The 24,090-nt window shown below is 47.5% G+C and overlaps 4 protein-coding genes across 14 annotated transcripts in view; 2 read left to right on the top strand and 2 right to left on the bottom strand.

Moving 5' to 3' along the window:
• The window catches only part of LOC105570089 (phosphatidylinositol-binding clathrin assembly protein LAP), a 38,702-nt gene extending 37,525 nt beyond the window's left edge, over positions 1-1,177 (bottom strand). For all 3 annotated transcript variants that reach the window (XM_012027052.1, XM_012027054.1, XM_012027053.1), the window contains exon 1: positions 633-1,177. In XM_012027052.1, the coding sequence (XP_011882442.1) occupies positions 633-762 (130 nt within the window). In that variant the 5' untranslated portion in view covers positions 763-1,177. The remainder of the gene's footprint in view (positions 1-632) is intronic.
• Positions 1,178-3,673: 2,496 nt separating this feature from the next.
• On the top strand, positions 3,674-16,150 carry LOC105570084 (methionine-R-sulfoxide reductase B1). 4 transcript variants are annotated; one of them, XR_001009567.1, is made up of 4 exons: positions 3,842-4,015; positions 4,873-5,045; positions 12,455-12,547; positions 15,941-16,150. XR_001009567.1 is itself a non-coding variant. In XM_012027044.1 (3 exons), the coding sequence occupies exons 1-3, from the start codon at positions 3,930-3,932 to the stop codon at positions 7,696-7,698; spliced, it is 447 nt and encodes a 148-aa protein (XP_011882434.1). In that variant the 5' UTR covers positions 3,674-3,929; the 3' UTR covers positions 7,699-8,542. The 4 variants fall into 4 exon arrangements, 3 of the variants coding, with proteins under 3 accessions (XP_011882434.1, XP_011882432.1, XP_011882431.1); XM_012027044.1 differs by lacking the exons at positions 12,455-12,547; positions 15,941-16,150 and adding an exon at positions 7,511-8,542 and having other exon boundaries at positions 3,674-4,015; XM_012027042.1 differs by lacking the exon at positions 15,941-16,150 and having other exon boundaries at positions 12,455-12,943.
• LOC105570085 (serine/threonine-protein kinase PAK 3) lies at positions 12,976-18,046 on the bottom strand. Of its 5 annotated transcripts, XM_012027049.1 has the most exons (11): positions 17,215-18,045; positions 16,597-16,816; positions 16,327-16,522; positions 15,935-15,946; positions 14,995-15,163; positions 14,783-14,909; positions 14,587-14,704; positions 14,213-14,496; positions 13,645-14,140; positions 13,338-13,556; positions 12,976-13,231 (listed from the first exon to the last, which is right to left on the bottom strand). In XM_012027049.1, the coding sequence occupies exons 3-11, from the start codon at positions 16,489-16,491 to the stop codon at positions 13,148-13,150; spliced, it is 1,674 nt and encodes a 557-aa protein (XP_011882439.1). In that variant the 5' UTR covers positions 16,492-16,522; positions 16,597-16,816; positions 17,215-18,045; the 3' UTR covers positions 12,976-13,147. The 5 variants fall into 5 exon arrangements, with proteins under 5 accessions (XP_011882439.1, XP_011882436.1, XP_011882435.1 ...); XM_012027046.1 differs by lacking the exon at positions 16,597-16,816 and having other exon boundaries at positions 14,587-14,695; positions 17,215-18,046; XM_012027045.1 differs by lacking the exon at positions 16,597-16,816.
• Positions 18,047-20,294: 2,248 nt separating this feature from the next.
• Positions 20,295-23,929, top strand: LOC105570083 (serine/threonine-protein kinase grp). Of its 2 annotated transcripts, XM_012027039.1 has the most exons (8): positions 20,295-20,619; positions 20,735-20,858; positions 21,134-21,357; positions 21,444-21,764; positions 21,999-22,202; positions 23,069-23,280; positions 23,368-23,502; positions 23,681-23,929. In XM_012027039.1, the coding sequence occupies exons 2-8, from the start codon at positions 20,794-20,796 to the stop codon at positions 23,879-23,881; spliced, it is 1,362 nt and encodes a 453-aa protein (XP_011882429.1). In that variant the 5' UTR covers positions 20,295-20,619; positions 20,735-20,793; the 3' UTR covers positions 23,882-23,929. The 2 variants fall into 2 exon arrangements, with proteins under 2 accessions (XP_011882429.1, XP_011882430.1); XM_012027040.1 differs by lacking the exon at positions 20,295-20,619 and having other exon boundaries at positions 20,776-20,858; positions 21,163-21,357.
• Positions 23,930-24,090: the final 161 nt, after the last annotated feature.

Here is a 24,090-nt window from a genome sequence, read left to right as displayed (position 1 = left end):
CTCGGGGAAGGGGGGGGGGACACCGCGCGATTACTATTATTATACCCTCCAGAAGCTCCATTGTCGACTCGGGCAAGCGTTCCTGGCCCTTCGCGTTTCGCGGAACGCCGAGATCACGTTCGGCGGAGAAAGAGAGAGAGTGAGAGAGAGAGAGAAAGAGCGCGCGCGCGCGCGCTCGAGAGAGAATCGATTTCGATCGCCACGTCGTCAACGTGTGCGCGTCAACGTGAGGAAAGGGGGAGTCGAGCGAGGAACCGACGGTCGGTTTTCGCTCGAAACCGACGTGCCCGCCCCGAGATCCGCGCGCGGAGGGAGAGAGAGTCGGGACGAGAGTCGCTCGCTCGCCTGCCTTCGGCGGCGAGCGGCTCTCACCCTGCGCGGTGGGTTTCTTCTCCCTCGCCGCGAGTCGACGGACGGAGCCGCGAAACGCCGAGTCGCCCGGAGTCGGTGCAGGCGACACCCCGCTCGAAAACGAGGGGTCCCTTCGGTTTTCGCCCCTCTAACCCCCTCTAGCAGTTTCCTCGACGACGCGAACGCCAGGAGGAACCGCGAGTCGACGAGATTCACGGAGAAAGGAGCGACACGAGGGGGGAGCGGGGGGGGGCCGCAACTTTCACTCTCTCTTTACTCACAGTCGAGATGCTTCTTCTTGGGGCCGATCATCTCCTCCGTGGTGGCCTTGCAGACGGACTTGGCGAGGCCCTGGCCGGCGATGCTGTGCCTCGCGGCCAGCAGCCTGTCGTTGATCGTCTGTCCCGCCATACTGTCCCGCTGTCACGAGTCGAGCCAGCAGTCGACGACGTTCACGGCGAAATTCCTCCCTCGACGATGCCCGCCCGGCGGATCCGCGCGCGAGGGTCGGGGTCTCTCTCTCTCTGTCTCTGTCTCTCCTGCAGCCCCGGTGCGCCGGTGGAACGAACGACGAGAAGGCCGCGCGAGGACGAACGCGAGGGACGACGACGGCGATGACGCGGGAGACCCCGGACGAGAGGCGAGCGCCGTCCTTGGCGCGACGCGGACGGACGGACGGGGTATACGGGCACTCCGGCTAACTTCACGACACCACGACACGAACACGCTCACGGTCACGTCACGACACGGCGCGGCGCGGAGCACGACAGCCGAGACCGGGCGCTACCGCGCGAGGCGTCCGTGACGTCCCGCTCACCCCGATATTATACTCGGGCCGCCGCGCGCGGCTGCCTTTCCGGTCCCCCGGCGCCTCTCTCTCTCTCTCTCTCCTCGCCTCCGCCGCCACCGCCTCCTCCTCGGCCGGTTCCTGGCGTTCGCGTCGCGCGAACGATAGTCGGGCCGCCGCGCGCGATCCTCCTCTCCGGCGTTCCACCCAGCAGCCGTGAGCCAGGCACAGCTCGCGCTCAGCTTCGACGGCTCAGCTGGACACGGCGGGTACGTCGGGCGGCCGACGGCGACAGCAGGCTCCTTCTGTCTGCCAAGATGGCGGCCGCGCTCTCGGTGCCGAGCGTGCCGACCGCGGCGCTCGCGCGCCCCGCCGCGCCGGCCGACCAATCGCGCGCGCGCCAGCCGTCGACGCGAGCCGTCGCGTCATCGCCGCTTAGGCGTACCCGGTGATTTGAAAATCGCGGCGCGGGGCCCCGTCATTCGCGGGGCCAACGTTTCGCCCGTTTCACGTCCCCGTCCGCGGTATCTTCCGAGCGGCTACGCGAGCGCGACGTCGGTAGCTCCGTTTCCTTCCCGGGGCGCGACGTTCCGCACGTCGGTTGAAAGTACGTTGTCAAGTTGCCGCCGCCCGCGCCGCGGGCGCACGGCTGCCAACGGCCGCGAGTCGCAGTTCTCTAGAAGCTCGCGGGCGAAATACGAGAGCTACTTTTCCTCCTCGTATGCCGTATATTTATTTGTTTATGCATCAAGAATGTTTTACCGGGGACGATCTTGTCGAGGATAGAACGCGTCGCTTCAAGCGTTAACTTCGATATTAATTTCGTGGCTATAGAGAGAAAACAATCGCGATTTGATTTTTTATTATAAAACGACGGCTTTCAACGATGTCCCATTGTTTAAGTATAATGTTTGATGGACAATTCCAGTCACCCTTTATCTTGCAATTTCTTTCAAAATGATTACATTTCGATCGCATGTCCGTATAGACGATTTCTTTCGCGTCATTTCCTATATCGATCGCGCAGCTTTGATTCATTTCTTTCAATCCTCGCATCGGCAATGATTGAACGACCGAACGGTTCGTAATTGACCGGCGGCGACTTACTTTCTCAAGCCAGTTATACAATACGCCGTATGTCGCCGTCGGGACGTAGTTAAGGTTACAAAAAAGGTCAGTCCCCGCCACTGGAGACACATCGAATCTCGACTGCCGGACGTGAGAAACGATCCACTCGAGTGGAGGTCGAAGTCGGACGACGAGAACGCCACGCTGAATTCTACAAAACTTCTGGCCTGCCAGAGGCTCGGTACCTTGCAAAGGAAGATCTTACAGCCATAGGAATCTTGAGACAGGAAGGAGGATGTGCCAGGAAGGGGCAGAAAAATCTCTTTGCAAGCAGCTTTCCTAGCAAAGTTACACGCCGGGAACTTTCATCGAGGCCTTAGGCCTTGGAGGAAGGATCTCGGGCGAGGTTGCGGTTGCGCTTCTCGCGCGACGTGACGCAGCCTCAACCGCCGACGAACGCTCTCGGTATAACTGCGCGGCTCCCTTGCATGCCGCTTATATACCTCGGCTCCCCACCACTAGCGCGCCAGCCAATGAATGCGGAGCGCCGCTGCGTCGAGCGCCGATTGGTCGGCGCTGGCTCTCGGACGCCGCCAGCGCGCCAGCCAATGAATGCAGCCGCGCCGCTTCGTCGAGCGCCGATTGGTCGACGCTGGCTCTCGGCTGGACCTTTCAAGAACGGAGCATGCGAGTCCCAACGCTGACGACAGAAGCACTGCGTGGTTCCCTTGCATGCCGCTTATATACCCCGGCTCCCCACCACCAGCGCACGAGCCAATGAACGCAGCGCGCCGCTTCGTCGAGCTCCGATTGGTTGACGCTGGCTCTCGGCTGGCCCTTATAAGAGCGGCGCACGCGAGCCTCGCCGCAGACGGCAGCCGCACAGGTCGATGGACGGATCGTCGAAGGCCCGGGTGCAGTCGAGATCACCGCACGCTTCGCCTCTTACCGACAGCTGTGCCCCCATCAGGTGCGATTCTGGACTGAATATATTCGATGTTATCGACAAATGTTGCCGTTCGGTGTGAGTCCAGACTAAATGTAGGCAATTCTGTCGATAAGATCGGATATATTTAGTCCAGACACGCACCTCGAGGCAAAGCATCTGTGGCAGAAGCGGCGCGACCGCGTATGACGCGGGCCGGCGGGTTCGCTGTTCTATCTCTGTATGCTGGTTCGTTAGGCTTGATTCAAAGATTGTTTCAACAAGAATTGAAATATAAATTATGTATTATACATATATGTTACGAAACAATAAGATCCGAAGTTTTACATCAGATTCACGAATTTTGCAACAGTTGCAAAACAGCTTTTTCTGCTGAACGTAGCCAAATGTCTCAGGCATTAGAGAAATAATTAAAGCGCGGAGCTCACACGCACACGGTTGGGCGCTTGGTGTGCGTGAGAGCACCGTGTCCAGCACATCGACGGCGCTGGAGTGCCCAAGTTTGCATCGCTTCGCGGCGTCGCGTCGCGTCGCACCGCGGCTCGGCTCTCGGGCCTCGGCGGCGCGCGGCGCGGTTCAGTCCGGTTCAGTGCGGCGAGGTTGGCCGATAAGCGTGCGCGCGCGCGTCCACGAGCCTGTCCAGAACGTTCGACGTGGGGGAGAGCGCGTAAAGAATTCCGGTTGGCGGCCGCGTGGCGAGGAGGTTCGTGTCCCTGCGTCGAGTCCGTCCCCGGCTTCGTCAAGATTCTGCGGCACGCGCTCGGCACGATCAGGAGGATGACGACGGCGGTCGACAAGGAGGAGGCGCGGAAGCGCCTGACGCCGCTGCAGTGGCATGTGACGCAGGAGAAGGGCACGGAAAGGTGAGGGCCGCGAAACTAGACCAGCTGCGCCGATGCCGGCGCGTCCTCGCCAACGACGTTTCCCCACGTGCTCGCTCGCGGCAACGACGACGGGACGATAGGAGCGAGATCGAGGAGGATCTCGGGGCCTCGTTCGGTTTCGAACCTTCAGTTTGGCGCCCCTCGACGCCGCTCCTCCTCGAGGAGGTCCCTCGCGAAGCGGAGCTTCCGCTTGTCAACCGCCAAGCTCCGCTCCTCCTCGAGGAGGTCCCTCGCGAAGCGGAGCTTTCGTTTGTCAACCGCAAGCTGCTGCCCCCCCCCCCCCACTCCCCGAGCAGCTTGTTTACCGCGCTCGGTCCCGCGAGGTCTCGACGGGACGTCGCGGGCCTGCCCAGCTGATTTTGTGACGAGCGATCGCGCAACGTGGAGATTGCGCAATGTGGCGATAACGCGCGACGGGCACGGGTCGAATTGCGCTAATTATATTGATGACACAGACGGACGTTATGCGCTGTCTGCTCCAGATTTACGCGACCTCGCCGCTCGGCGTTTCGAGGCGCACCGCGTGAGAATCCCACTCGCTAAAAATACGCGGGAATAATATGCACAGATCTCTCTTCCCGGCGTGGATCTCGCGCGCGAGATCGCAACGGCGACACGCAATTGTGAGGACGAGACCGCGAGGCCACGCGCGTCTCAATTGGACGAGAAACAACCGAAATAACTTTTTTCAAGAGCGGCCCGGCTCTCCGCGCTGGCCTCGCGCGGCCAGTGGGTTTAAAAATAGGGTATACGTGTCACGGTTCGCGCCCACCTTTCCATCCCCTGTGTCGGCCGGCGCGCCCGCCCCTGACTCACCCGTTCTGTTTGACACACAGGCCGTTCACCGGTTGCTACAACAAGTTCTACGAAAAGGGGACGTACACCTGCATCGTGTGCGACCAGGAGCTATTCGCCTCGGACACCAAGTACGACAGCGGATGCGGCTGGCCCGCGTTCAACGAGGTTCTGGATCAGGGACGCGTCAAGCTGACCAAAGACACCACTCATGGTAAGCGATCGCCGCCTCGATTCGCATCTCTCTCGTGATTATTGCCCGCGCTCCCAGTTAGACTGGCTCTCTCTTTTTCTCTCTCGCTCTCTCTCTTTCTCTCTGATTCACACCTCATGTTCATCTTAAGGTCTGCTCTACTCCAGAGACCCTGTAATCAGAGACTGGCCGTAAAGAGTTCGTCAAATTCCTACGAGTGAGATAGCCTATGAACTCTTGTGGCCAGTCTCTGATTACAGGGTCTCTACTTTACTCCAATGTGCTCTTGAAACATTCTATTTTGTAGCCAATAAGTAGAGAAGAGTCGTAATACGAGAAAGGCTTTTAATATGAAACAGCGGAGCGTTCGCCAACTTAGTAGGCGTCATCTCCCGGTCAGCAAAATGTTAACGGACTGGTAGCGGATTCGTCAGAAACCCGCGTCAAAACCACAGCCATCTGTGTCCGCATTTGGCTTTTGTTTTCGCAACAGAGTCTGTAAAACGTATACGCTGTTAACAGAAACCGAGCAGGTCCGGCCAGGTGCGAGCAGATTTGGTTGTATTTCTGCCGACACGCCGGCAACACGTCGAATATCTCAATTCCCGCATGCGATCTGCAGTCATTCTGCCTTCAAAATTTCTAGTGGGCATTTGACGAAGTCCGTCCCGACGGATTTGGAGACTATCCGGGCTGGCACCATGAATTTATTGCCCTTGGAGCAATCCATTTGGTGGAAAGATTCATTACCACGTCGTGCAAGAAAGACTTGTAAAGTTTGATGTTGAAAACCCGCTGTCTTATATTAGGAGCCTGCCTGATAACGGGAGACTTCCCCTCTGTGTTAAGAAAAAATTGTGCAAATTTATAAACCGCACGTTATGCATTGTACAATCGTGTATCGTCGAGAAATTCTTTTAAGCGTATCGATTTGCATACACAAAATAGAATGTCGCGAAGATCGCATCGTAGATCGGGCTTAAGGCCCGGTCTACAATGAGTCGTTAGTCAGAAGTCGCAACTATATGTTGATCCTTTTCCTTTCTGGGTGGAAAGAAAAAGGACCGACATATAGTTCCGACTTCTGACTAACGACTAACAACTCATTGTAGACCGGGCCTAAACGTTGCACGATAGCGCGCGGGTGCACCGGAACCGCTCGGAACGACCCTCAAATAAGCAAACCCGTGCCTCTCGCGAGTGAGTGCCTCCGTTTTCAACGTTGCACCCGCTCGCTACTCACAAGATCGCAATCGCAGCGTGTATTATAATCGCACACTCGCATAACATCACCGTACCTATCCCGGCCACACTTCGCCCTTTCCGCAGTAGAAGCCTCCTTGTATTCTCAGTTTCTCGCGAGATTAAACTTTCCACGGGACTGAATTCGTAGCGAAGATTATCGCTCGCTCCTCGCGTCCGTTTCGCTTTTACAAATGTAGAAACCTCCTCGCGTAGATACCTGTTTAAAGGGGAATCTTTTTAAATAAACTTAAAAAAAACCAACAGGACCTATTGTAGCGTTCGTCTACCAATCTTCTTCTATTGTAAATATACTGTTGCGTATATTGAACGAAAATTCCTGTACCCCTTCGATTCTCCTGCATGTACTTGCTTAGAGTGTGATTGTGTTAGACTTACATCACGTTTTTGGTATTAAACTAATGCTAGCCGTACATGATGAAACATTGGAAATACGATCAAGAGTGTCCGCTGTGTCTTTTAGTACTTAGACGGGTGTAAAGTGTTGACGATTGCTCGATAAACGTAACGTTCATTTCCAAGAGCAATTCCTCGTCTTTAGTTGCAAGCCCTTAACGCATATCGCTCGTTAAAAGTGTGTCTCTTCGCGGCAAATAAAATTCCTTCGCTTTTACGTTGTCGCTGCCGATTGAGATATTTAATCACTTGCAAGTGTGTTTCAACGCTCACAGCTAAAACTTACAATATCTCCGTAATAACGTAAGTATAAAAGTAAATATGCGCGATTTGCAAAAGTACTTCAGTCACAAATGAATATAAAGTACACGATTGCGTAACGCGATAGTAAGCGAACGATTGAATTGGAAGTCCAGAGATTAGCGATGAGCAACGGGCAGAAAGTCAGATGTATATAAAAATGTATATATTGAACAGAACCGTTTCATGTATGTACGCCTTTCTCTGTCAGTATTCTTTTAGTATCATGTTGGATGTTAGCTGTCCTCCACACGATCGGATCAATCTTTAGTTCGACTTTCTTTCCTCGATCTCTTGGATCGCTTCTGTTTTACCTCTTTGAAAATTGCGTCGCGCGAGAAATGGGTGTCGGTCTGCGTCTAATCACACTCTATTGTTCTTTCTCTCCTTGCTCGCCCTCCCTGATCCTCCTGGCTCTACTACCGCCACTGAACCACCTCTTCACTCTCATCACTGAAAAAAAAACAAAAAAACAACACCACCGCTGAAAACCGCGCGTCGCATCGAATTAAACGGCGCGCAACTAGTCGGCGGCAATCTACTACTGCTGATCGCAAACCCAGATATGGTGCGGACCGAGGTGACCTGTTCCAAATGCGACGCGCACCTGGGCCACGTGTTCAACGACGGGCCGAAGCCGATGAGGAAGCGCTTCTGCATCAACTCTGCCTCGATAAGCTTCCATCCGGCGGGGGAGGAGAAAACGTCCTCGTAAAACCGGGCAGCGTGCGTCTATTGCATCCTTTTACCTAATTTTTATATAACGAGTCTCGAAGGAGGAGTCACATCTCGTACTATGGATATTAAAATACCTCCGTTTTTATTATTTATGCGTTGTAAAGAGAGATAGTAAGTAAAAATATCGGTCGAAATACCAAACGGGCTGTCTGTAAAGTGAATCTGTTACTATTATAGGGAATATTTAATATTTTATCACCACCGACGATGTGCTGTTAACAAGCGTTTTTACGTCATTTACTACATTGGATCGATAGTATGACGATAGTAGATGTTAATTGTGTACGAGTCTCGAACGTACTCGCGTATACTCCTTTTTACATTGGAGTCTCCGTCGCAAGTTAAAGAAATGTACCGTTGACGTGAATATAGAGCGTTTCCGACCGACTTTTCACTTGCGACGAGAACTCCGTGCTATCGGTTCCCTCGAATCACATTGTACACCGCCTACTTTCGATATTACAAATGTACATTTCCGTATCAACGGACAAAGTGTAACCACCCACACGGGATGTATGTGTACCACGTGGTGTGCGAAAACGCGCGATACCGGACGGATGATAGAATTGTCTAACCGAGAGATGTTATTTTTTCAATAAACGCCATAACGTGTAAATACCACCTATTCTAACTTAATAATATATTAAATGAGGAATAAAATGTGGTAGTCATCATTTCCTATTCCTCTTCAATACTGTTCGGCAGGGAAGAATATTTTATACGAAGCTGACAAGTTTGTTATAAAATGTTTCCTTATATTGTAACGTTTCAAAACAAACTGAAAGGTGTTATAATACAATATATACGCAAAATTCTAGGCATTATTTTTACAATTCATTACTCCCTTCCTGTTTTTTTTCTTTTTTGCATTCCCTCGCCTTGAAATTTTCGTCGTAAAAATTTCACATGTTACATTCTTCCTGAGGGTCCAGATTTCTGTCGAATGGCTTCCGATAGCGATAAATGCTCTTTTTTTTTCTTACAAAAGTTAAAGTCGGATGAACCTCCCCCCGCGTCGAGGAAGGATCAAAATCGAAGATTTTCTTTTTTTTTCAATCTCTGCAGTAAAATAGCGACTTTGTTACTATAGGCCTACTTCTTTCTTTCACTCGGAGATCACAAAGCATTTTCAAAAACATCGTAAAATGCTACAGCAAAACATGCATACACACATTTAACATGATTCGCATATTAGGAACCTATTTTGAAGAACCTAAAATGACGATAAAATACACACAGTAGCGCACGTAGCTAATTAAATGCAGTTGGAACGATCATCAAGACATGGCTGCACAAACGGATGCAAAGTTGCCCGCATTTTCTCGTTATACGTTAAAAAATTCGCCTGCCCGTTTCTTTTTTCTTCACAGAGCTCTCGTACATTTTTCTATACGTTTGCGATTCTCGTTTGTCAATGTCAAAAATAATGAGTACTTTCGTGGTGCATCACTTATTATTAATACGATAAGGCATGTCCGGTACAATTTTTGTACTTTTATTCACGCGATAAAGGGGTCATCCGGTACCGTTATGGCGAATTGTGACAATCCTGGTCAATTCCCCTTCGAATCTAACAATGGAAGCGTTACAGCTATTTACGGAAATAACAGAGAACTGTACTGTTCATAATACTGCAAGTGATGGCAATTTAAATAAAATTTTACAATATTCCATCTTAACCGTTTAACAAGTGTACGAGCATAATTGTGTGCAACTTAGAAATAGAGCAGTCTTCCAACTTGGATTAATGCGGATCAATTACCAACGTGTTATTTCAATTTGCAGAAACACTTAATACAATTATCACATGTTCCTCTTAATACAACAGTACCGAATAACCCAGCGAACGTGTCTACGTGCTAAGATGCGCTTCAATCGGGTTGTCGATCGGGTGATAATTTTTCATGCAGGCAGTTTTGCATCTCTCGCGCGACCCGATTCGCAAAGGAAAAAAAATTAATAGCTGCTAATAGCTGTACTACTGTTAAAATAACTGCCGCGAAAAACAGTAACAGAAAGACAAAGCTCTCTCTAGCGCTCCGAGATATTTGTGAAAATGCAGGACCCCGCGTCTTTAGTGTTTCTGATCGTCAACTTTAACCCTGGATCGCACCATTATCTTTTTTTTACACACTCATACTTTTCGTTAATACTAAGACGTGCGCACGTTACTTTGTCTCTTAACTTGTCACAGTCCGACCGATTTTAGAGACGGATGCCGAAGCGGAGATTAATGCCGAGCGTTCGGAATTACACGTTCGCGAAATACTTCGAGAGCACGAATTTACTTTGTATACTCTATTACACGTAGTCCCTGATTCTTTTAAAGATACATTGCATTAAGTCCCTTCAGTATACCAGCCTTAAATTCGGTCGTAAACATTGATACAAACTGAGCTGCTTCTTCTCCCTATCTCAATCAAGTACAGACACTATAAAAATCTAATCAGGCTTTTTTCAAAAGATGATACTACAAAAAAGAAGGAGAAGAAAACAATAAAAACTCGTCGAATATTGAATGTATCTTATTTTACGATTTCTCGTTATCAAATAATATACGGGTTTCCTTCTTTTCTTCTTCTTGTTTCGTACGCAATATAAGTGTATCGTTAATTTCTCGATTTATAACTATCATATTTATATTCTCACAAGGTTTGAGTTAATATTAATTTATATATGAGTCCTATACATATATGTATAACGAAAAGTCTCGTCGACCGAGCTACCCATCCACCGCGCGGAAACCGGAAGTCTGGGGAGATTACGTGCCACTCGCGAGCTCTCGAAGGAAGGGAAAAGGAACATCGCAATGCGGAATATTGATTTAAATTATTTGTCCGGAATATTTATCTACATGTTTCTTTTCTCAGTCTCGACGTATCTCTTTTTCCTGCCATTCGCGAATAGCTCTTTCTCACGCAACATTCTAAATTCTTACATTTGAGATAAAAAAGACAAGCTAATACAAGCTAATGCAATTCGCAGATCTTGGAACACGAATTTTTTTTAAAACTTATTTACTCATATAATTTTCTATTTGAATTTTTCGTTTCTGTAGACACAATAATAATATAATATATATCACTTTTGTGAATTTTTCAGCTCCTGTAGGATTCTTTTTTAATATTCCATGGTTAATCTGTCGAATATACAACAGTCTAAAATAAGTAGAAATTATTAAGTATGTAAATAACAGATGATTCTATTATTTAAGATAATACAATCTATTCTATTATTTAAAATAATAGAATTATAAAATGAAAAATAAGATACTATTAAAGCATATACGATTGTAATTACAGACTGGACAATGTATGAGGTAAGTCAAGAGTTTTTCAGTTTCTGTCTACATTTCGCACACCAACGTTAAAAATACGCACAAGAACGTTAAAAATACTGAAATATTCTGCTAATTAGCTGGCGTCAGCTCGTTCTTTTTACCTCTCATTTTTAATCACAGGGTCATTCTCTACACTTTCCTCAAATATTTTTAGTTTCGCGCAGTGGATATTCTGGTCGAATAATGGATACGACGTACGAAAATGAAAAGAATATAAAAAAAAGACGATACGAAAATCTACCAGTCATGATACCGCCTAAAAGAACTAAATATATTCCGATATATTCATTTTTCGATGACACGATGACACTTGGATGACGTATAATACAATATTAGGAAAGACGTATCTCGATAATGTTCGATGCAAATACAACCATACGGAACCACAATTCGTTCTACAAAAAACGTCAACTAAACTTCATTATATGCGTATTCGATTATTTGTTTCTTCCTCCTCACGATGCTAAAACGAAATATTACATATCGTTATACAGTGGTTCATAAGAAATCTAGCGCGAGTTTTCTTTTTTTTCACGTCTCTAAACGACAAGACAGGCACTTTATAGTGTCACAAAATGCTCCTACGTCTGAACCTTGTTTTATGGTTTCATTGATCTCCCGTTCTTTCCTCTCTCTCTCTCCCCCTTTCTGCAAGACACGTTAGACAGTTACGTTGCACTTACAGCGAAGAACACACGTGATGTGGACAAGCGTTGTCCTCAGAAAGATGTTCTTATCGACTAAGTAGTAAACCATGGTAAGTTCAATGTCTTAACGTGTCTTTCTTTCTCTCCCTTTCTCTTTAACGATACAAATGAGGGAACATACTCATCTCTTCGTCGTAAAGCTCTAAATTAGCGGCCTCAAACGAGATATGCATTTCTTACGCAATCGGCTAGAGCACGTGTGAACCAATTTCTTTACATTGAACACTAACATGAAGAATTGCGATATTTGTAAACAAGAAAATTTGCTAAAACAGTTTCTTCTTAGTGTAAAAAAAACTGAATCAACTGAATCAAAGTGTTCAGCGATCAGAACGCGATTTTTTTTTAAGTCGAGTTTAAAACAAATTAGGCTACCGCTTACACATCTATCGTCGCACTAATCAGACAAAACACACTGAAAACATATTGCTCTGCTTCATCGTAACTTCCGTCGAAAAATACAAGTCCGACACGAAGACCAACCTCCCTTCTTCCTCTCTACGATCTCTCATTAAACAATAATAATATATTAGAATAGGTCCTATGTATACTTGTTCACATTTCTTTGTGGTATTATCTAATAAGGTTCTCGCTATAAATAATATGCGTTTTTTTTTTTGCTAACTCCAATCCTTCGAATTTTCTTCTTTCTTTTAGAGTTAGTAATACTAGTTTTATATTTTTAGAAAATAACTGACAACTGACTGATTGCTTGCGTTTCCTCGATGACGGTCCATCCGAATTGCAGCAAGAGCACGTCACAGGCAACAGCACGTACGGTAAAGCGCATACGCATTCCACATTTTCTCTTTCTTTTTCTATTTCCTTCAAAAACTAAGACGTAAGACGTTTGTGAGTCCGTTGCGCCCAATTGTAACTATGGACTTTATCGAGGAAAACAAGGCCTCCGCCGTCAGATCGCGCATAGCTCTTTCTGATTTAACTTTGTGTTCGCGCTCGCAACGTGCGAGAATCGAGCATTTCTTTCTTTTTTTAAAAACTTTGCAATCGTTTCTTCGACACTTCATCACGGTATCGAATAAGTTCTATCTATCTATCTATCTATATGATCTATATGCGTACGTAATGGATATATGCATGCGTATGTGTATACATGTACATACGACATGTCGCATATAATATAATATTCACATACGATATACACATATGTATGCATACATATATATATGTATATTTATTCATTTATATATATATATTTATATATATATACGTTTATATTCATTATTTATTATATATTATTGAATTATTGTGCCGTTTCCGTTTTGGGAGGGTGATTCATTATTTCCTTCTTTTTATTTCGCATAACCGAACTCTTGGAGTCGCGTCTTACGAATCTACAATCTAACTGCCACTGTCTCTTAATGACCTTTGGCAGCTTCCTTCGCTGCCATTATCAAAGGTGTTAACGAAGCCAGTGGCCTAGCTAATTTCAGAAAGGGATGCTGCAAATTCAATTTAAACACACATTTCCAGTTAAATCAATTTGAATGAGAGAAGTACGCGTATATACCGAGAACGGGCGTTCTACGTGTCAGTAATTCTTCTTACCTTTAATAGCTCGGAAGCCGCGGACCGTTTTTCCACCTCGACCTCTAAACACTGGTCCAGGAAGTCTTGGAATATACCCGACAGCTTGTCCTTCTCCTTGATCTCCGGTTTGCCGTTCGTCGCAATCAAGTACAATGCTCTGAGCGGATTTTCATTCAAATACGGTGGCTCCCCTTCGATCATCTCGATTGCCATTATTCCCAACGACCATATATCAACCTGCAACACCGAGGTGCATTGTTACGATTAATCGTACGGTACGTATTGTATTTATTTTGATGGCCAACAGTGCGACACGCGTATCTACCTTAGGTCCGTATTGCTTTCGCGTTACCACTTCCGGCGCCATCCAATACGGCGTGCCGACCATCGTCGTTCGCTTGCTCTGTTCCGGCGAGATTTGCGCGCAAAAGCCAAAATCCGTCAACTTCACCCCGCCGTCGAGACCCAACAAAATATTGTCGGACTTGATGTCCCTGTGTATAACTTGATTACAGTGAAGGAACTCGAGCGCCTGCAGCACTTCTCTGCACACAGCGGCGATCTGACCTTCGTCCATACAAGTCTCAGTCACAACATCCGTTAAACTGCCACCTGGCAAATATTCCATGACTACCCACAGTTCTTCCCCAACTAAATAACTATCCAAGTAATTTACAACGTTCGGATGCTTGTTCTCCCGCATCACCAGAATCTCGTTTATTATAAGCTCTTTCTTTGGCTGTTGCGACAGATTCATTTGTTTTATTGCAACTTCCATGCCAGTGGACGTTTCTATTGCTGTATACACTGTCCCCGAGGCCCTGAAAGATGATCGTTGATTAGTACAGTTTTATATTCGACGTGAAAAAGTCGCTTATTGGTCTCCCGCTTACCCCTGCCCTATCTTCTCCATTTTCGTATATTTTCTATTAGGATCTCCCACGCTCACGATTGTTCTAAGCTTCTCTAAGATCTCATCGTCCGACATCTTCTTCTTTCTGGCCTTATCGCCTTGCGCCGGTCGCGTCTGATCGGTCGTTGTTGACGTCGGCGTTGCTTGATTCTTATTTCTATCCAACTGCGACTGGTGCTGCTGTTGCTGCATGCCATTTCGTTGTGGCGAGCCCAGCGTGGTCGTCAGGGGAGGCGGTGGTTCCTCTTCTATGGGCTTTGTGTACTGCACGGTGAAAGTAAAAGGATACTTAGTAAAATGTTACGGATAACGGATCGATCGAACGAGCATTTCTTAATCGAGAAAAGAACTTACGATCGATTTCGTGCGTTCCGGTCGGGCGGAGATCGGCGGAGGTGGCGGCTCGTCTTCCTGCTCCGAGCTGGTCGCACACGCGTCCGTCGGCGTGCTACTCGGGCTACTGCTGCTCACTCTGTAACGTTGCCGTTTCTCAGAAAATATTTAGGCGACCGAGGGACGAGCGGGGCGCGTAAAAGTGCAAAAGACTCACCTGCTCAACGAATGCTGGGAATGAGAGCTGCCGGATGCCTGGGACATCGCCTGGCCGCGAATGTTTCCCACTCCCGTGCCGATGCTCATTCCTATGCTTCGCGGACTACTCGCCCTTTCGATCGGAGCTGAGGGGGCATTGTCGCATTACGTACGGCGATTATTAGAGTCAGAGTTGTTTCTCTGTACGAGCTAATTGATATCGGTACTCACCGACGACTCCAACCATCTTGGTTGTGGTCATGTACTTAGAGCCTTTTGCTTCCTTACTGCTACTGTCGTACCAATTCAGTACATCCAACACAGCTTGCGGATTTTTCTTCTGTTCCTGCTTGCTAATATTGCTGGACATAAGTAATCTCGCCCACGCCTCCGGCATACCCTAGGAAACAAACATGTACTGTTAAACGATTGTCATGTTTACCACGAAACACGGATGAGATAATTGGGCAAATATAACTAGTTTATGTAAAATGCATCTAACGTACTAATTCTAGATTTGATCTTCGAACATGCAACTATCACACGTACAAGAGTATGGGTCGAGAAACATTTCTATATGTTATTTGTAGGAGATTCAAATCGCGACATGATCAAATCTACATTTGTTCAATCATTTAGAAAATTAATGTTTAATCCTTGCGAACAACATTTGGTATAGCTCCCTTTTATGAATTTACATCACATTCTTGTATAAAAAGACACATGGAATATCTTTGACATCAAACTCCCCTTAATGTGTATATGTGTGTGGAAAAACTACGAAATGTTAAAGATTCAATCAAAAGTCATCGAGTTAATCTTCTAAAATTACTATCTGAACACATGCACGGTGTGGTCTCCACAACGTTTAAAGTTAAAATAATTTGTAAACGGAATATATACAAAGTTTTATATAACTCCCATCCACCGTCGGAAATCATTCTGTAAGAAAGAAACGAATACTGTTGTATGCAACGTCGACTAAAGCTTATATCAATCTACAAAAGCGACTATAAATGTATCTATGTAAACTCGATATACCTAAAACTTGGAAAATAAACGTCTAGATCCTATGAAAACCGCAACGGAAGGAAAGTGTCGCACCGCTCTGGTGTAAATGTATGTACAACATAAAGTACAGGCGCAAACCAATTCATATTTATTTACTTACTTTCAGTGGCAGCTTGGAAAGAAATAACGTGTCTTGTTAGTTTAGTCATGTGGAAATAATAAGGTATAAGAAGCGTCGGACAGAGTACCAAGGTATACCGTTCTCGAAATGTTTCGATGCGAATCAGTGTCTCGTATTTCATTTCGATCAGGCACGGAGGATCCATGTGACACGTAATGTATTGACATGAGAGAATACAGAGTAATTGCGATACGTAATACGGGTGCCAATGGCGATCTACGGTAATGTAAAACTCATTTCTTCTCCCCACCGTCTCTCTCTCCCATAGATAATCCGCACCGTGATACAACAGCGAAGCGTTAAGCGAGTGCACTCTGATTAGTAGGTGTAGAGAGGCGACTGTGCAAGACCGCGAGTCCAGGAGAACCTACCGTGAATTCACCGGTCACGGCATCGAACCCGACGTGCACGGTGTGCTCGAAGTTCGTGGGGTAGCTGATGTTGGGCTTGTCCTTGTTCTCCTTCACCTTCATCTTACTCTTGAGGGTCTTCTTCTTGCGTTCGTCGGAATCCGGCTCCTTAGGCAGCGGACGCATGTCCACCGGTAGATTAGGCGCTGATTCCCCCCTGCAAGCGCAAACAGCATTAGTACTTAGGTCAATCGAGACATGATCGGAGCAATGATTGTCCAATTGCATTACTATTCTGTTAAGGGTCAAGGATACTTTCGCTGCCATCACGGAGCGCACATGAAACTCGGACTACACGTAGATATATTTAGACGTCCTGACAGCACGCCGGTCTCTCAAATCTGTCAGGGCAACGCCGGGATTACGTCTAGACATCTTTAATGATGGTCTCTCCCACAACAGAAAGCCACCGAGGGATATTATTTTTAGCGGCCCATAGCTCAGTGCCTCTCTATTTTTGGAGAATACACAGACTTTTATGTATGAAAAAACAGCAAACTCGCGGCAACTTGAGCTATTACTCAACCGTGGATTACGTGCCGGGCGTGAATTATTTCCGTTTCAATCGTCCGCGCGCACTTCCACTCGTCACAAAATGCTGAACGCGATAATTTTGCGAGGGACATGAACGACGCTGCGAAATCGACTGCTGTTTTGACAATTTTTCTTTGCACGTGAGGCAGAAATTTTACATATATAAATATCTTACACGGGTGTAAGCTCGGTGGCACGACTCCCGCGGAAACGTAAGCAAGGTCGCTCCGAATGCAGCATCCGAATGATTCTGTCACGAGACCCGATCGGAGATCAATCAGCCGGATCAGCCTAGAGTAAATAACAAACACGTACCTGTTTGATGTCAATCGAACAGGGGGTGCGGGGGGTTTGTCTTCCTCATCTGACATGTTGTATCCGCTTCTGGTCCTTTGTTGCCAGTCTATCCTCCGTTGCTGCGTCTCTGCGCCTTTACTCCAAGCCGCGTCTCGTCAACGCGTGCACGTCTCTATATATACTTATCGCGCCTCGCCGTTTCTCCCGCGACTTTCACTCGCGGCACCACCTCGAAGACGGGAGATACCTCCGGCCCCGCGTCAACGTCAGCGTCGACGACGGCGACGACGGCGACGGCGACGGCGACGACGGCGACGTCGCTGGCCGGGTCCCGGCGACAACAGCGAGCTTCCTGGGGAAGCGCACCCGGCAGGCAGAGAGAGTCGCAGGCTGGAGGTCCTCTCTCACCGCGCCGCGAGGACACCCTCCGTCACAGAACACCGGGTACCGGTTGCGGGACGAGCCATGGCGATCGGGGGGGTTCGGAGCGAGGATCGCGGGCGACTCCGGTGGCCTCCTCGTGGGTGCCGCTCTCCTCGATCGGCGCCGCGAGACGCCGCCGTCCTTCCCTCGCGCTCGATCGGGGTGGCCGCTGCTGCTGCTGCTGGCTGTCCGTCGATAGTGGCGTCCGGCGGCGACACGACACGACACAACACGATACGCGGGTCAATGTCGCGGGGCGCACTCGGGGACGACGACGACGACGGCGGCGACGGCGAGCGAGCGAAGAGAGAGAGAGAGAGAGAGCGTGAGCGAGAGCGTTTCTGAAGCGTGATTCACGCACGGGCGCAGACACCCCGCCGCATCCGCGGATCCTTCGCCTCGCTCTCCCTCTCCCTCGTTCACTCACTTTCTCCCTCTTTCTCTCTCACTTCTCCCCGGCCGCCTATCCTGCTCTCTCGCTCGCTCGCTCGCTCTCGCGCGTGCGCCCTTTCCCTCGCACTCCGCTTTTCTCTCTCTCGCCCTGTCTCTGTCTCCCCGGTCCTCCCCGTCCCTACGCTCCCGCGAGCATCGCGCCGCGCCGTGCCGACGGCCGACGGCGATGACTCCTATCGCGTCGCGCTCACTCCCGCACTCGCGAGCCGAAGAGGCGCGACCAGGAGCGGTGGACGTGCGGCGACCAGAACTGGAATCCGAATCCGTCGCGGGGCTGCGACACCGCTTCCTCTCCCCCCCCGGGACGATTCTAAATATCAGAAAAGGAAAGAATTTCCCTTTCGTTTTAAAATGCCCCCGGGCCAGCGTCTTTGCTTTACATATGTGCGAACGTGCCTGTGTGATCCGGATTCTCCCAATGGCGCCGCTTTACTCGAACGTCAACGATCCCTCTCTCTCTTTTTTTTTCTCTACAAGGGTCTCTTTCTCTCTTTTTTTACTCCAGTCCCCTCGCACGGCTCTCCTTCCCCTACTCCTTCCTCTCTTCTCTTCGTTTGCTATTCCGACCGTCGCGTTGGGGCTCCTCGGGATTTAATTCGGGAGGGAGCGTAGGTTGCGACAGCTCCCTCTCGCAGTCACAGGTCCCGCAACGTCCAGCGAATGGCGCGTGTATTGTGCGTAGGTGCGTACGTGTATACGTAGGCGCGTATCACGGCGCACGATTAATCAATGCAGGCGCATCCCCATTGCTATATCGAACGGGAAACATATTTCATGACGATACAGGACGGTGTTGTAGAGCTGAATCGAATATCTTTACCTAGCCGCGCGAATCTTTCGATTGCGAATCTCCCCCGTGACGAAAAGCTTCGCGACGATACGCTTTGATACGCTTCCAATCACCTCCGTCGTCGCCCGTTGCCAGCACTTTTCGCGCGGGAGTGCACGAGAGTGCAACCCGCAGCTCGATATCCGCATGAGACGCTAAAGCCTAGCACACAATGCCTGTGTTCTCCAGAAGTTAGCGCTTGCTAAGCGCTTTGCGTTCATTGGATTATACTTTCAGATCTGTGCTGAAATAGAGCTATTCTTCTAGATCTATCCAATCAGCATAAAGCGCTTATTAAGAGCTAACTTCTGGAGAACACAGCCATTGCCAGGCAACAGGAACAGGGAATAGAATTTCTGACGCGTTGGATTGATTGGTAGAAAATTTCCAACGAATCCAACGCGTCAAAATTCTATTCCCTATTCCTATTGCCTGTTGCCTGGCATTGTGTGGTAGGCTTTACCGGTACGTGTATGCACGTGTATGACGTTTAATATGTTCAATGAAAGAATTCGATTTTGCATAATGAGAAAGACAAAGTTCTAGCATCGTGGACACAGGCCTTTAGGCCTTTAAAGGCCTGTATCCACGATGCTAGAACTTGGTCCAAGTTCTAGTTTCGAGAAATGTGTAGCCAATCAAGTTGCAGCTTTTATGGAATAGCTGCGAGTTGATTGGCTATACGTTTCTCGGAACTAGAATTTGGATCAAGTTCTAGCATCGTGAACATAGGCCTTAAAGCCTTGTGTCCATGATTCAAGAACTTGGTCCAAATTGTAGTTCCGGGAAACGTGTGGCCAATCAACGTGCAGCTTTTATGGAATAGCTGCAGGTTAATTGGCTACATATTTCTCGAAACTAGAACTTGGACACAGTTCTTGGAACGTGGACACGAGGCTTAAGAGATGCAAGTTGATTGGCTGCACATTTTTCAAAACTAATAGCGTTTTCGATTTGCTGACTCGACCCGACTCCGAGTCAGAAAAGTTTGATCAAGAGTAAGATTTTTGTAGAAATTGTGGTTCAAATCTTGCTTTTGATCAAACTTTTCTGACTCGGGGTCGGGTCGAGTCAGAAAATCGAAAACGCTACAAGATTTGTTTTCTGTCCCTGCACTGGTAAACTAGTGCAGTAAGCTAAAATGAGAAAATATATACTTGTCTTATTCTAATTTATTGCACTAGTTCACCAGTGCAGGAACAAAAACAAACCTATAGAACTGTGTCCAAGTTCCGAGAAAAGTGCAGCCAATCAACTTGCATATTAACGTTTGACGCGATGTGAATCCTACATAATACATGAAGCTTCGACTGTAAAGCCGGCTTAAGGCATCTCGAGTCCGCGCCTGCGCTCTTCCCGTCGCTTTCTCTCTCTCTTTCCTCCCCTCGTTTTCTCTCTCGCGCGGCCCTCGCGAAAATTTTCGTGGGTCCCTCGAGGAGATGCGTCGGACGGCGGCCCCGTGCGTTCGGTCCACCGTTGAACGTGCCGCGTGTCGTCTCGCGGATTATCGTCGCTGTGGCCCTCGCGTCAAGCCCGCGGCGCCAACGATATCCTTTTCGCGCCGCGTGCCGGCTTTCGTCGAAAGAGCGAGAGAGAGACAGCGCGAGAAGTCGAGAGAGGGAGCGAGGAGTGTGGCGCGACGAGCTCCTCCATGTAACCCGCCGTAACCACGTGCTTGAATAATCCCGTCGACCGTTACGACCGGATCGGCACCGCGCGTAAGTATATATATCCCGTTCGGCGAGACGGCGCCGGGGGATCGCGGTCCCTCCTCGTCGCCCGCGACGGCACGCCGTCGTTTTAACACGCGGAAACGCGCGATACTGTTTCCAGAGCGCGCGATAAGGCGTCGAGAATATTCCATCGTCACGTCCGAACGGAGGCATGCCGGAATGATGACGGAGTTCGTGGACGGCTGGTTCCTGGGGCACACCCTGGGCGAGGGTGCCTACGGCGAGTACGTCTTTCTCTCACTTCTCCCCCCCGTTTAACGGGCGGCGCGTCCGCGTTCGCGCTCGGCGGATATTCGGCGGATATTCGGCCGTGACTCGCGAGACCCCATTGTTCCCATTGTTCGGGACACGTACGTTCCCAGCACGAGAGGTCCGATTAGTTTCGCGCCACAATTTTTCACAGATAAATTTTCTCTTACCATTCGGGGAATTTGTGTTGTGGGAAATACTTGAGTGCACATTTTCCGATTACAATTGTAATTTAATGTTGTTTGCGCAGGGTTAAACTAGTTGTGAATAAATCTACAGGCGAAGCCGTTGCTATGAAAATGGTTGACATAGAGAAACATCCGGACGCGAGGCAGACGGTCCGCAAGGAAACCACTATTCATCGCATACTGTCGAATCCTAATATTGTACAATATTTCGGGCAACGCAGCGAGCCCAACATGGAATATATATTTCTGGAATACGCCTCGGGCGGAGAGCTGTTTGACAGAATCGGTGAGATTTGCCTGAAACTCGTGGAACAGCACAGAGGCGCGGGAGGGTATGAAAGAACGTGGAATTAAGTTTCAAACTCTTTACAGAACCTGATATCGGTATGCCGATGTGGGGTGCCCAAAAGCATTTCAGACAATTGATCTCCGGAGTGGAGTATCTGCATAGTCGTGGGGTCGCGCACCGAGATCTCAAGCCGGAGAATTTGCTCCTCGATAACAATGACAATTTAAAGATAAGTGACTTCGGCCTAGCAACCATGTACCGGATCCAAGGTAAAGAGCGTCTCTTGGAAAAGAAGTGCGGAACGTTGCCTTACGTGGCGCCAGAGGTGCTGGTGAGGGCGTATCACGCGGAACCTGCGGACATATGGTCCTGTGGAATTATTCTCGTGGCTTTGTTGGCTGGAGGTAAATGGCCCCCCTCCCTGTGCATACATGAGATACGAAAGAAAGAATCGTTGCTTTAACATCTCTTGTAAATGTATACTGTCGATCTGTTAATCTTACCTTAATAAGTACTTGCCAGTTGATTACAAGTACACACAGCGAGTCAGTGTGCATTTCGATTTGAAATTTATTGAAATATCTAATGCATGACTTGTGGATTCCTTAGTTTTTAACTGGTCCATGTCTGAAATATAGAACTGCCATGGGACCAACCCCTGGCAGAGTGTCCCGAATATGTCGCGTGGAAAGCTGGGACATATATGTCTCTTACGCCATGGAAGAAACTGGACAATTCATCATTGTCGTTGATAAGAAAGATTCTCGTCGACTCGTCATCAGCGAGATACAAAATGTCGGACATTAAACGACATAGGTGGTTTGCCACAAGTTTCAGCAAAGGTAAAACAGCATTTTAGGTCGATTTAGAAACGTTGGTTTAATGTTATCTTCTGTATCATAGTATAGGTATCCCCCACGTTTTCTAATACCGCATGGAAGATGTAGGGTTGGTTTCGCCATCTCCGATTAAATTTCAGTGTTCCATTAGAATTGACCAGAATAATCAATCGTGATTGACACTTAATCAGCCGATTAAATTAATCGGAGATGGTAAAACCTGCCCATTGGTTCTTCTTTATTTAGTAAAATAAAGCGAGAGAATTTCGGATGCTTGAATAGCTCGGGAGGAAGAACAGTTGTTTGACAAACCGAAGGTCCCAAGTTCGAATCCTAGTCTATCCTGGCTCGTTATTTTTCTCGCCGAAAAATCAACAAGCGGCACGTCTTAGTGCCTACCTCGCAAAAGATATAATCTTGTTTATTATTATTATAGTAACACTGTTGGTGCCCTGATAGTGTTTACTTAGTCAGGTACTGAGTGACTCTGAGTATTAATTAAGTTACTCAAGGGAACTCGGTACCTAATTTAGTGGATACTGCATACGACGAATTCTCATTATTCTTTTTTTCTATGTGAGTGCTTTATTAATGTTAATGAGGCTTAGGAGACGTTCCACAGCAGATCGATTTTCATCAGCAATGCTCTTGCCTCTTCTTTGGTAATACAGCTCTATGAGTTTAATTAAGTATCATAAAGCTAGATTACCAAAGCAGAGAGCATTGGCACATACTTCCGTAATGCGTTTAAATATTTGCGAAGTTTCGTGTAGATTTAGTGATTAGCTAAGTGACGATAGTTTTGTGCAAACTCTTGCATTTGAATAAGTATTATATTTTACAGATACAAAATATTTTCTAATTTGCAGATCAAGTGGACGGACGGAATCACTTGAATCAGGTAGAGGATGAAAGTCTAAGAAATGTCTGCTTGTCCCAGCCCGAATTTCCTGGGATGGAAAATAACGATACGATTCAATTCAATTTGGACAGACGTCCAACGTTTTCATTCTCCCAACCTGCTCACGTGGAAGATCTTTTATTAGGTACACAGTTACAGGCGTTTACGCAACCCAGTCAGGTATATCTTTTACTAAATAAACGTTGAGTTATATAACATACGATTATCTCGAAGAAATATTTTTATCATTTTATATTCCCCTTGCAGCAAAGTTCCTTTCAAAGATTAGTTCGTCGAATGACGAGATTCTTTGTTAAAATAGAATGCGAGGAAATAGCGAAGAGGCTAATAAGATATTGCGAGAGAGAGAAATACGTCTATCGCGTTAATGAATCTGGGGTGGTAAGACACACAGTAATATAGAAATCAATTTAAGAGAATGGCGATATAAGCCATGATGTGATATTTACTACCAATGCATTACAAATTTATAGCATATGTCATGAAAACTTGTATGTCATGCGCTATGGATTTTCATCACGGGTAGTGAACATCACAATGTAACCACATATATTTACAGGTGACGATATTGACCGTAGACCGACGTAAAATGTCTCTGGTCTTTAAAGTAAACTTCATAGAAATGGACGGAAACATATTGGTCGATTTTCGTTTGTCCAAAGGTTGCGGTTTAGAATTTAAGAGAGCGTTTATCAAAATCAGATGCACGATGGAAGACGTCATTCTGAAAAGCTCCGCGGTATATGTAAGGAATATGTAATTTGTATTTTTGTACATGTAATTTGTAATATTTTATATTTTTGTAATTATGTAATTTGTATATTAAAGATCCTTTGCTATGTCACGTTTTAAAATAATTCCTTAGTTTTATTAAAAGTCTGTTCGCCCCTGTTTCATCCTTTACGGGCAGATTCTTCGTTGGTGTTACGAGAATAGCGAGTATATTCGACGGAGTGTTCTCGTCTAGTT

This window comes from Vollenhovia emeryi, unplaced genomic scaffold, assembly GCF_000949405.1.
Source record: "Vollenhovia emeryi isolate VEMERY1.0 unplaced genomic scaffold, V.emery_V1.0 DF939122.1, whole genome shotgun sequence".
NCBI lineage: Eukaryota > Metazoa > Arthropoda > Insecta > Hymenoptera > Formicidae > Vollenhovia > Vollenhovia emeryi.
This window is presented reverse-complemented; position numbering and strand designations above follow the sequence as displayed.